This window comes from Pipistrellus kuhlii, unplaced genomic scaffold, assembly GCF_014108245.1.
Source record: "Pipistrellus kuhlii isolate mPipKuh1 unplaced genomic scaffold, mPipKuh1.p scaffold_m20_p_30, whole genome shotgun sequence".
In the NCBI taxonomy this organism is placed as follows: domain Eukaryota; kingdom Metazoa; phylum Chordata; class Mammalia; order Chiroptera; family Vespertilionidae; genus Pipistrellus; species Pipistrellus kuhlii.
The window spans coordinates 5,518,748-5,529,626 of record NW_023425530.1 but is presented as its reverse complement, the minus strand read 5'-3'; the positions used below and the strand labels follow the sequence as shown (position 1 = coordinate 5,529,626).

Genomic DNA, 10,879 nt, shown 5'->3' with positions numbered 1-10,879 from the left:
AGGCCTGGGTCCTGTGCCATCCTTTGAGCTGGCAGAGAAATTTCAAACCACAGGAGTGAAGTCTGGGAGGGCACAAAAATTGAAATTACACTTGGGTGTAAGTAGGAGAAGGGAGAATTCTGGTGAATGGGCAATAAAACAATTCCTAGCCGGGACCAGTTTGGCTCAATGGATAGAGCGTCGGCTTGGGGACTGAAGGGTCCCGGGTTCGATTCCGGTCAAGGGCATGTACCTTGGTTGCGGGCATATCCCCGGTAGGGGGTGTGCAAGAGGCAGCTGATCGATGACTCTCTCATCGATGTTTCTAACTCTCTATCTCTCTCCCTTCCTCTCTGTATAAAATCAATAAAATATATATATTTAAAAATGAAAAAACAAACAAACAAACAAAAAACAATTCCTAGGGTTCTAAACGCTGTCTTTGAAGCAATAATGGGGGATGCTCACGCCCCGTCTGGGGCAAAAGAGGAGACAGAAGAATCTAAGTATCATGTAGGGTCTGTTAAAAGACAGATTACAGCCAAAACCAGTTTGGCTCAGTGGGTAGAGCGTCGGCCTGCGGACTGAAAGGTCCCGGGTTCGATTCCGGTCAAGGGCATGGACCTTGGTTGCGGGCACATCCTCAGTGGGGGGTGTGCAAGAGGCAGCTGGTCGATGTTTCTTTCACATCGATGTTTCTAACTCTCTATCCTTCTCTCTTCCTCTCTGTAAAAATTCAATAAAATATATATGTATATATTATTTATTTATTTATTTATTTATTTATTTATTTATTTATTTTACAGAGAGGAATGGAGAGGGAGAGGGAATAGAGAGTTAGAAACATCAATGAGAGAGAAACATTGATTCAGCTGCCTCCTACACAGTCCCGACTGGGGATGTGCCTGCAACCAAGGTACGTGCCTTTGACTGGAATCGAACCTGGAGCCCTTCAGTTCGACACTTTGTCCACTGAGCCAAACCGGTAAAGGCAGTAATGGTTATTCTTACAGAGTGCTTGCCAGGCTCTGTTTTAATAATCTATCTCATTGAATGCTCATAATAACACTATGGAGTAGGCACTATTATTTTACCCATTGTATACACAAAGGACTGGGACTCGGGAGGGTTAAACAACTATCCAAGGTGCCATGGTAAGTGGCAAGGCTGGGCGATGTGCTAGAACATGCACTTAACACCTGGGCTGGCTGGCCTCTCAGAATCACAGTTTGCAGTTTCTGCCTTCCTCTCTCTCTCACACAGTCCACATCCAATTCAGAGAGAGATTCTCTGAATCACTTTGTTTCTCGGAAGTGCACCGGGAGCCCTGGCCGGTGTGGCTCAGTGGTTGAGTGTCTTCCCTTGCACCAAAAGGGCGCTGGTTCGATTCCAGGCCAGAGCACATGCCCACGTTGCAGGCTTGGTCCCACAGTGCAGGTATGTATGGGAGGCAACTGATCACCACATGGATGCTCCTCCCTCCCTATCTCCCTCTGGCCCTTTCTCTCTGAAATCAACAAAAACATTAAAAAATAAACAAAAGTGCAGGGTACTCAGGCACAGTTCTACCCAATAGCTAACAAGATCTGTATCTTTACATCTCTTACTAAGCTTTAATCTTTACTTCACAAATATTCTGCCCCTCCCCCAACAAATATTTCTTGAGCTCCTACTGTGTACCAGTCTCTATGGTCTGGGAACACAAAAATGAACAAAACAGACTGCTGAGGGCAGTGAATCAATAAAACATCATACACATTAGGTGATATTACCCACAGAGGATGCAAAAATCCTATATAATAAAGATGTAATATGCAAATGATCCTTATGCCGTGAAGCATAACTACTGACCATGTAACAACCGGATCATGGATCAGCAGGAGGGTGGGGCTGCGAGCTACTGGCTACAAGTGGGCAGCAGAGAGTTACAGGAGGGGGCAGGGCAGCAAGCTATGAGGGAGGGAGGGGGTGAAAGAGAGCTACAGGAGGGCAGGGCAGCGGGCGGAGTGCTACCAGAGGGCAGCAGCGAGCTACTGGTGCATGGATTTGTGTGCAGGGCTATACTAGTCTATACTAATAAAAGGGTAATATGCTAATTAGACCAGGAGACCTTCCGGACATCCTTCCAGACAAAGCCATGGTGGTGGGGCTGAGGCAGAGGCAGTTAGCGGTGAGCAAGCTGGGGGGGGAGCAGTTGGGGGCAAGCAAGCCATCAGGCAGAGTGGTTAGGGCCGATCAAGCAGGCAGGCAGATGAATGGTTAGGAGCCAACAGTCCCCGGATTGTGGAGTCCCAGACTGGAGAGGGTGCAGGCTGGGCTGAGGGACACCCCCCCATGCACAAATTTCATGCACCAGGCCTCTAGTGTGTGTATGTGTGTGTGTGTGTGTGTGTGTGTGTGTGTGTGTGTGTGTGTATGGTTAATATGCAAAGTGTCCTCTCAGGAGTTAGACCAGGAGCCCGGGAGTTCAATTGCTTGCTATGACGTGTGCTGACCACGAGGGGCAGTACAGAATGAAAGAAGGCCCCAGGACAGCCAGAAGGGCCTGATCCCTGGGACCCTTCCCATCATGAATTTTGTGCACCAGCCATTTAGTAATAATAATAATAATAATAATAATAATAATAATAATAATAAGCCATTTAGCCCTAGCTGGTTTGGCTCAGTGGATAGAGCACTGACCTGCGGACTGAAGGGTTCCAGGTTTGATTCCGGCCAAGGACATATGCATGGGTTGTGGGCTTAATACCACTGGGACATGCTGGAGGCAGCTGATCAATGATTCTCATCCTAGATGTTTCTCTCTCTCTCCCTCTCCCTTCCTCTCTGAAATCAATAAAGAAACATATTTGAGGGGGGAAAATAAGCCATTGAAGGGTGATGGGGAGTGTGGGATGGTAGGGTGCTGTTTTAAACAGGGTGATCAGAGAGGACTTTGTTGAGAAGGCCACATTTGGGCAGAGGCCTGAACAAGGTGAAGGAGTGATCCCTGATATTTAGAGGAAGAACCTTCCAGGCAGAGGGAACAGCTGGTCAAATGCCCTGTTGTCTCGCCATCTGCGGTTTCTTCCCTCCGGGCAGAGATGCCCCGGCTGCTCCATCTGCCTCCCCTGTTGTCCAGTAGGAAGCAGCAGCCCCTTTCCCAGGGAGGCCCGGTCCAGTCCTAGGATGGGAGCTCACTGACTGCATTTGGACCACATGCCCGCCCGGAACCAATCGCCGTGCTCCAGGGGATGGAGCGGTTAATGGGCTAATCTGGGGCAGGGAGGAGCCATCAGGCAGGAATCACCCCTTCCCAGGCATGTACCCCTGTGGGGTGTTTATCCCATTTAAGCTCAGCCCAAGCAAATAGCTTTCATGGTTTGTTCTAGAATGACTTGCCACATTATTTTTTAAAAATATGCTTTATTATTGCTGAAACCGGTTTGGCTCAGCGGTAGAGCGTCGGTCTGTGGACTGAAGGGTCCCAGGTTCGATTCCGGTCACCGGCATGTACATTGGTTGCGGGCACATCTCCAGTAAGGGGTGTGCAGGAGGCAGCTGGCCGATGTTTCTCTCTCATCGACGTTTCTAGCTCTCTACCTCTCTCCCTTCCTCTCTGTAAAAAATCAATAAAATATATATGTATATATATAAAATATATATAAATATATATAATATATATACTTTATTGATTTTTTTACAGAGAGGAAGAGAGAGGGATAGAGTCCGAAACATTGATGAGAGAGAAACATCGACCAGCTGCCTCCTGCACACCCCTTACTGGGGATGTGCCCGCAACCAATGTACATGCCACTGACCGGAATCGAACCTGGGACCTTTCAGTCTGCAGACCAACGCTCTATCCACTCAGCCAAACCGGTTTCAGCTTCTTGCCACATTATTAAGAGAACTCCACACTCCTTATAAAATGCCGAATATACAGATGTAAACTACATTTTCCCCCCCAAAAAAGCAAAATCTCACCCTCCAGAGTATACCAATTTTACCCAGAGTCCTATAATACAGAGTCTGCAGCACTGCCTAGCATTGTGCAAACACTCAAGAGTTAGTCATCGCTATTGCGATTTTATTATTTATTCCCACCCAGACTGGGAAATGTTGATGAACACGATAATATCAGTCACTTGCATTTTTGGAATGTTTGCTATACGCCAGGCCAATTTGCTGAAGCTCCGATAAGGTAGTCACCTGCCCAAGGTCACACAGCGAGGAAGTGCTTCGCATACAGAAACCCCGCGGGCTTCCCGCCCTCGGAGCGGCCGCGGGAGGCCGGGAGGGCCCCTGCCTCCTCCCGCGGGGCCTGGCGGGCGGCCGCCTCCCGCTTATCGCAGCCCCGGCCCCGCGGCCCCGCCCCCTCGGGGAGGCTGCCGCACGGAGGCGCCCGGCCGGGAAGGGCCTGGCCAGCTGTGTCCGGTGGAGGCAACTGCTGACCCAGCTGAGGACTGTGCCAGAGGTGGAGGCAGCGTGGAGAAGGAGCGCTGCCCCCCCGCCCACCCCGGGGCTGCATCATGGACCACCTCGGGGCGCCCCTCTGGCCTGGAGTCGGCTCCCTCTGGCTCCTGCTCACCGGGGCCGCCCTGGCTCCCCCTCCTAACGCCCCGGGCCCCAAGTTTGAAAGCAAAGGTAAGGAGGGATGGAGCTGTGCGTGGACCCCGACGCGGTCCTGGAGGGCGATGCAGGGGCCGGGACCGTCGGCCTTGGACCCGAGGACCGAGCTGGGGTCTGAAGCCCTAGGGCGGTTGGTTCTGCTGGGGCCCGCCGGGTCCGAGTCCCCGGCCTGGGTTCTAGGGGTCCGAGTCCCCGGCCTGAGTTCTGGGGGTACCGCTGGAGAGAAACCTTTTTTCAGGGAGTCTGGGCCATACTACATCCTCATAGGGCCGGAGTGGTGCTGGGTCTGGAGTCCCTGTGGGGAGAGGGCCTAGCGGACCTCCAGGGAGGGGGAGGGAGGGAGGGAGGGAGGGAGGCCCGGGTCCGAGTCTCAGGGCCGGGCCGCAGGGGACTGTAAACACGGTTGGCGTGCGGCTCCGGGTCCCTCGCGGCCGGGGCTGAGGGCGGGGGCGGGGGCGGGGGCACGGTTGGCGCTATCGGGAGCCGGGAGCCTGCGGGGTCCGATAGGGGCCCCGCCTCCCGCACACACACACCGGCTGGGGTGCCCGGGCCGCGGCGGGGGCGGGCTGCGGAGACCCGCTGCTGCGCTCGGCTCCGCGGGCTGCGGGCTGGACGGGGTGCGTGGGGGCAGCCATAAGGCAGGTAACCCCGGCCTGGGCGTTCGGGAGGCGCCCCCTCCGCGCCCCCCTCCGGGGCCCTGCCCGGGTGGAGAGCTGGGTGGGGCTTTCGTCTTATCGGCCCGCACAGGCGCCGGGAAAGAGGGGGCGGGCGCTGTGGTCCGACGACGGGGCTCGGCTCTCGCCTGACCCTTCTTCCCCTCGCCCCCGTCCTCCCCAGCGGCCCTGCTGGTGGCCCACGGGCACCAGGAGCTCCTGTGCTTCACCGAGCGGCTGGAGGACCTGGTGTGCTTCTGGGAGGAAGCGGCCAGCGCGGGGGTGAGCCCCGACAACTACAGCTTCTCCTACCAGCTCGAGTGAGAACTCCACCCGCCGCCCAGGGTGCAGGGGCGGGCGGGGTTGGCACCTCCCCTGCCGGCGGGAAGCCCGCGGTCTCAGCCCTGACACTCCCCCTAGCGGCCGGGGCCGGAGCGCCCCGGTGGTCCCCGGTGGAGCGCGGCTCCGCGCCTCGGGGCTGGGACCGCCGCCGCCTCTCCATCAGGTCCGTCCCTGGCTCCGGGGCGCCCCCTCGCGGTAAAGGACCGAAATGAACCTGGTCCGGTCCATACGACCAACTTGCTCCCCCTTCCCTCCCGGGTCCCTCCGCACTCAGGGGTGAGCAGTGGAAGCCGTGCCGCCTGCACCAGGCCCCCGCGGCCCGCGGGGCGGTGCGCTTCTGGTGCTCGCTGCCCACGGCCGACACGTCGAGCTTCGTGCCCTTGGAGCTGCGCGTCACGGCGGCCGCGTCCGGCGCGCCACGCTACCGCCGAGTCATCCAGATCAACGAAGTGGGTAAGTCCGCCGGCCATGGGGTGGGGAAGGCTGGAGGGAGGTCTCGGTCCCCGCCCACCAGAGCTGCCCTTCCCCGCAGTGCTCCTGGACCCCCCCGCGGGGCTAGAGGCGCGGCGCGCGGACGAGGGCGGCCACGTGGTGCTGCGCTGGCTCCCACCTCCTGGGGCCCCCATGGCGAGCCTCATCCGCTACGAGGTGAACATCTCCGCAGGCGGCGCCGCGGGGAGCGCGCGGAAGGTGAGACTCGCCCCTGCCGCCCACCCCCAGCTCTACCAGAGGTGCAGCCCCTCTGAGTCCCGCCCAGACGGTCACCGCGGCCTCGCCCCTCCGGGTCCGCCCCTGACGCCCGACATCCCATGGCCCTGGGGCCCCTGACCGCTCCGCGCCCGCCGACAAGACCCTTTTCTCCAAATCCCAGTCCCAAACCCTAGACCGCCTTCAGGGCCCCGCCCCCTCCATGCTCTGGGCCCTCATCCTGATTGGCCCCGAGCCCTCCTGGAGCCCCGTCTCCTGCTCTCACTGGTCCTCGGGCGCCCGTCCTTCCTTTCTCTGATTGGTCCGTCCTTCCTTTCCCTGATTGGCCCGCCCCGCCCGCCTGTGACCGCCCGCGCGGCCAGGTGGAGATCCTGGACGGCCGCACGGAGTGCGTGCTGAGCAACCTGCGGCGCGGGACGCGCTACACCTTCGCGGTGCGCGCGCGGATGGCCGAGCCGAGCTTCGACGGCTTCTGGAGCGCTTGGTCGGAGCCCGCGTCGCTGCTGACAGCCAGTGGTGAGGCCCCGGGTTGGGGTGCAGGAGGGGCTGGGGCTGAGCGTGGGGCAAAGCCCACTGCCTTGACCTGTTCCTGGCTCTCCAGACCTGGACCCGCTCATCCTGACGCTCTCCCTCATCCTCGTGCTCATCCTGCTGCTGTTGGCCGTGTTCGCCCTCCTCTCGCACCGCCGGTGAGCACCCCACTCGGTTGTCTGATCCAGACCCCTCCCCACTAAGTCACCCCTTTCCTTGTGGAAACCTAGGCTCAGAGAGGCAGGCACCTGCCCAAGGCCAAACAGTAAGGAGTCAGTGGCAGGGCTGGGTTGCAAGCCAGACCAGACAGACCCAGATTCTTTTTTCTTTTTAAAAAAATATATTTTATTGATTTTTTACAGAGAGGAAGGGAAAGGAATAGAGAGCTAGAAACATCGACCAGCTGCCTCCTGCACACCCCCCCACTGGGGATGTGCCCACAACCAAGGTACATGCCCTTGACCGGAATTGAACCTGGGACCCTTCAGTCCACAGGCTGATGCTCTATCCACTGAACCAAATTGGTTTCGGTCAGACCCAGATTCTTGGTTAAAATATGCTGGGGGACAGTCATCTGGTTTTCCCCTTTTAGATTCCTTTGCAAATTCCTTTACTTTTGTAAAGTCAGCGAGAAGGGCTTAATGGAAAGAGGTAAGCCCTTGCGTTTCTTCCCTTCTGTTAAGCTCTTCAGACGATTTATGATCTGACTGTTCCTCCTGAGGGTTGTAATCCTAAGCACATACCATATGGTTTCATACCACCAAGCTTTGACACAAGCTGTTCCTTCTGCCCGGAATGCGATTCCTGCCCTGTCTGCTTAGCAATCTTCCTAGTTGTCTTTAAAGGCTCTGCTCATTAAAAAAAAAAAAAAAAAAAAAAAAAGGAATAAAGGCTCTGCTCATTTATTCAGTTGGAAATACATATTGAGTGTCAACTATGTATTAGGCTCAGGGAAGAGAGTGGCGAACAAGCCAAACATGTCCCAGTGGATCTCATAGTTGAGTCAGACAACAAACAAGGGAACCAGCAGATATTTGATGATAAATTATGACGAGTGATTATCACAGAACTGGCTATGGGGACATGGCAGCATGGTCAGGGAAGACCTCTGGGCGGTGACCTCGGAGTAGGAATCTGAAGGTTGGGAGGAAGCTGCCATGAAAAGCAGGGAGAAGAAACAACAGTTGTGCAAAGGCCCCGAGGTGGGAACGAGCTTGGAGCAATGACGCAGCTTCAGGAAGAGCGCTATGGCCAGAACAGAGTGTGTCAGGAGGGAGTGGGGGGTGATGAGGGGAATGAAGGAATAGGGGTGAAAATAGGCAGGGTTGCCCTGGCTGGTTTGGCTCGGTGGATAGAGCGCCGGCCTGCGGACTGGAAGGTCCCGGGTTCAATTCCAGTGAAGGGCATGTGCTTTGATTGCGGGCACATCCCCAGTGGGTGGTGTGCAGGGGGTGGCTGATTGATGTTTCTCTCTCATTGATCTTTCTAACTCTCTCTCTCCCTTCCTCTCTGTGAAAACTCAATAAAATATATTAAAAAAGAAAGAAAATAGGCAGGGTTGCCTGCACGGCTATGGGGAGGAGATTGCGCTTTATTCTGAATGCCTTGGGGAACCAGGGGGAGGAGTGAGAGAAGTGACAGAATGGACCTCCTGGCAAGCTGGGCCGGGTTTCGAGGGGCATGAGGCACTGTATATTGAACTCCTATACGTCCTTCAAAACTCTGTCTCGGTTGCGTTCCTGTCGGTCTCTACAGATGCTTCAGCCAAAGCCCCTATGTGCTCTTCTGCCTTCATCACAATCACCAGAGGCCGGAGTATCTGTGCCCCTGTGACTGGATAGAAGTATGTTCAAGGACACCTGCCCATGGACTTGTTTCTTTTGGTCTCACCAGGACTCTGAAGCAGAAGATCTGGCCTGGCATCCCAAGCCCCGAGAGTGAATTTGAGGGCCTTTTCACCACCCACAAGGGTAACTTCCAGGTAGGTGGTCTGGTCGTGTGTCCCCGCCCCTCCCCCCCAGCCTGTGGTGTCCCCGCCCCTGTGGCCAAAGCTGGCTGTGTGTTTCTGAGCTGGCTGTGCTGTTCCCCCAGCTGTGGCTGTATCAGAAGGACGGCTGTCTGTGGTGGAGCCCCTGTACCCCCTTCGCAGAGGACCCACCTGCCCCACTGGAAGTCCTTTCTGAACGCTGCTGGGGGGTGACCCCCTTAGTGGAGCCAAGGACAGATGATGAGGGGCCCCTGCTGCAGCCAGTGGACGGTGAGCGGGCCCAGGACACCTACCTGGTGCTGGACAGGTGGTTGCTGCCCAGGAGCCCACCCAGCGAGGACCCCCCGCAGTCTGGTGGCGGTCTGGACATAGCAGCCACGGATGAAGGCTCAGAAGCATCCTCCTGCTCATCGGTTTTGGCCCTGAAACCAGAGGGGGCCTCAGCGGCCAGCTTTGAGTACACCATCCTGGACCCCAGCTCCCAGCTCTTGCGCCCAAGGGCGCTGCCCCCTGAGCTGCCCCCCACCCCACCCCACCTGAAGTACCTGTACCTCGTGGTGTCGGACTCTGGCATCTCAACTGACTACAGCTCAGGGGGCTTCCAGGGAGTCAAGGGGGACTCATCCAATGGCCCCTACTCCAACCCTTACGAGAATAACCTTGTCCCGGCTCCCGAGCCTTCGCCTCCCAGCTATGTGGCCTGCTCCTAGGACTCTAGTCCTCAGATGCTGGCGGCCCAGCATGGCCTCTGTGCTGGTCTAGGGCCCAGGCCCATCTCGCAGGCCCGTGAGGCCTCCCTCGGGACCAGGGGCATTTCTGATCTTGGCTCTGTGCCTAACCCACCCTCAGGAAGTCACAACCTTGCAGTATTTCTAAATGTACAGGTGTATTTTTTTTTGTTTTATATATATGTATAAATATATGTGTAGATATATGGACATAGACGGATAGGTATATTGCTGCTCTTATGGCTCAGGCTATATAGGGGAACAGTATAAAAGACTGTGAGCTCAGTTTGAAAGTCAGGACTTGGAAGTCCGAATAATCATCATAATAAAATGGACTAACCACTAAAAGTGACACTAGCTGCCAGAAGTGGCTTACCACAATTAGTCTCTCTCACGTTTCAGTTCAGACAGGTGGGCAGCCGTCCCTGGGACGAGTCAGAGCTGAGACTCCTCTGGTCTCTAGCTTCCCCACCCAGCGTCACCGTGGGGTCTTTATTATTTTTTAAAATATATTTCTTTATTGATTTCAGAAAAGAAGGGAGGAGTGATGGAAACATCAACGATGAGAATCGTGGATGAGAGAGAATCATTGATCGGTTACCTCCTGAATGCCTCCTGCATGCCCCCTACTGGGGATCGAACCCGAAAAACCCGGGCTTGTGCCCTTGGCCAGAATCGAACCTGGGACCTTCCGTCCACAGGCTGATGCTTTATCCATTGAGCCAAGCCAGCTAAGGCACCCTGGGGTCTTTAGGTAAATCCTCTGCATCCAACCAGCCAGCAAGCAAAGGGAGAGAAAGGATTCTGTGGGCCATTTTAAGGCTCTAACCTAGAAGGGGGCGCCAATGGCCAGAAATGGTCACACAGCCTCAGCCAGAAGCAAGGATGGCTGGGAAATGTAGTTGGGCTGTGCCCCCAGAGAAAGGAAAGCTATTTAATGGGCTCTAGCTTGTCTCTCCCAGTAGCAGTAACAACATTAATTCACAGGGCTTTATTCTATATCAGGCCCTATTCTAAGGAAGCGTTCTGATGACAACAAATGTTATGAAGTGGGTTCAATGGGAGTTCAAGTTTAAACACTTACTATTATTATTTAATCCTCACACTAGGATATGTTTTTCATTGATTCTAGAGAGGATAGGAGTAGGAAAGAAACATTGATCAGCTGCCTCCTGTACCCACTCCGACCAGGGATCAAACCCACAACCTGGATATTTATCCTGACCTGAGACTCTTTGGTGCACAGGACAACACTCTAGTCAACTGAGCCTCACTGGCCAGGGCAAGTTTAACCATTTTTTATAAGTTTGGCATAACTTACAAAAGCTGAACATATGCAT

At 55.3% G+C, this 10,879-nt stretch overlaps 1 protein-coding gene across 1 annotated transcript; it reads left to right on the top strand.

Moving 5' to 3' along the window:
- Positions 1 to 4,158: 4,158 nt before the first annotated feature.
- EPOR (erythropoietin receptor) lies at positions 4,159 to 9,889 on the top strand. Its single transcript, XM_036459750.2, has 8 exons — positions 4,159 to 4,605; positions 5,428 to 5,563; positions 5,860 to 6,038; positions 6,118 to 6,275; positions 6,656 to 6,809; positions 6,895 to 6,982; positions 8,718 to 8,805; positions 8,916 to 9,889. The coding sequence occupies exons 1-8, from the start codon at positions 4,491 to 4,493 to the stop codon at positions 9,519 to 9,521; spliced, it is 1,524 nt and encodes a 507-aa protein (XP_036315643.1). The 5' UTR covers positions 4,159 to 4,490; the 3' UTR covers positions 9,522 to 9,889.
- Positions 9,890 to 10,879: the final 990 nt, after the last annotated feature.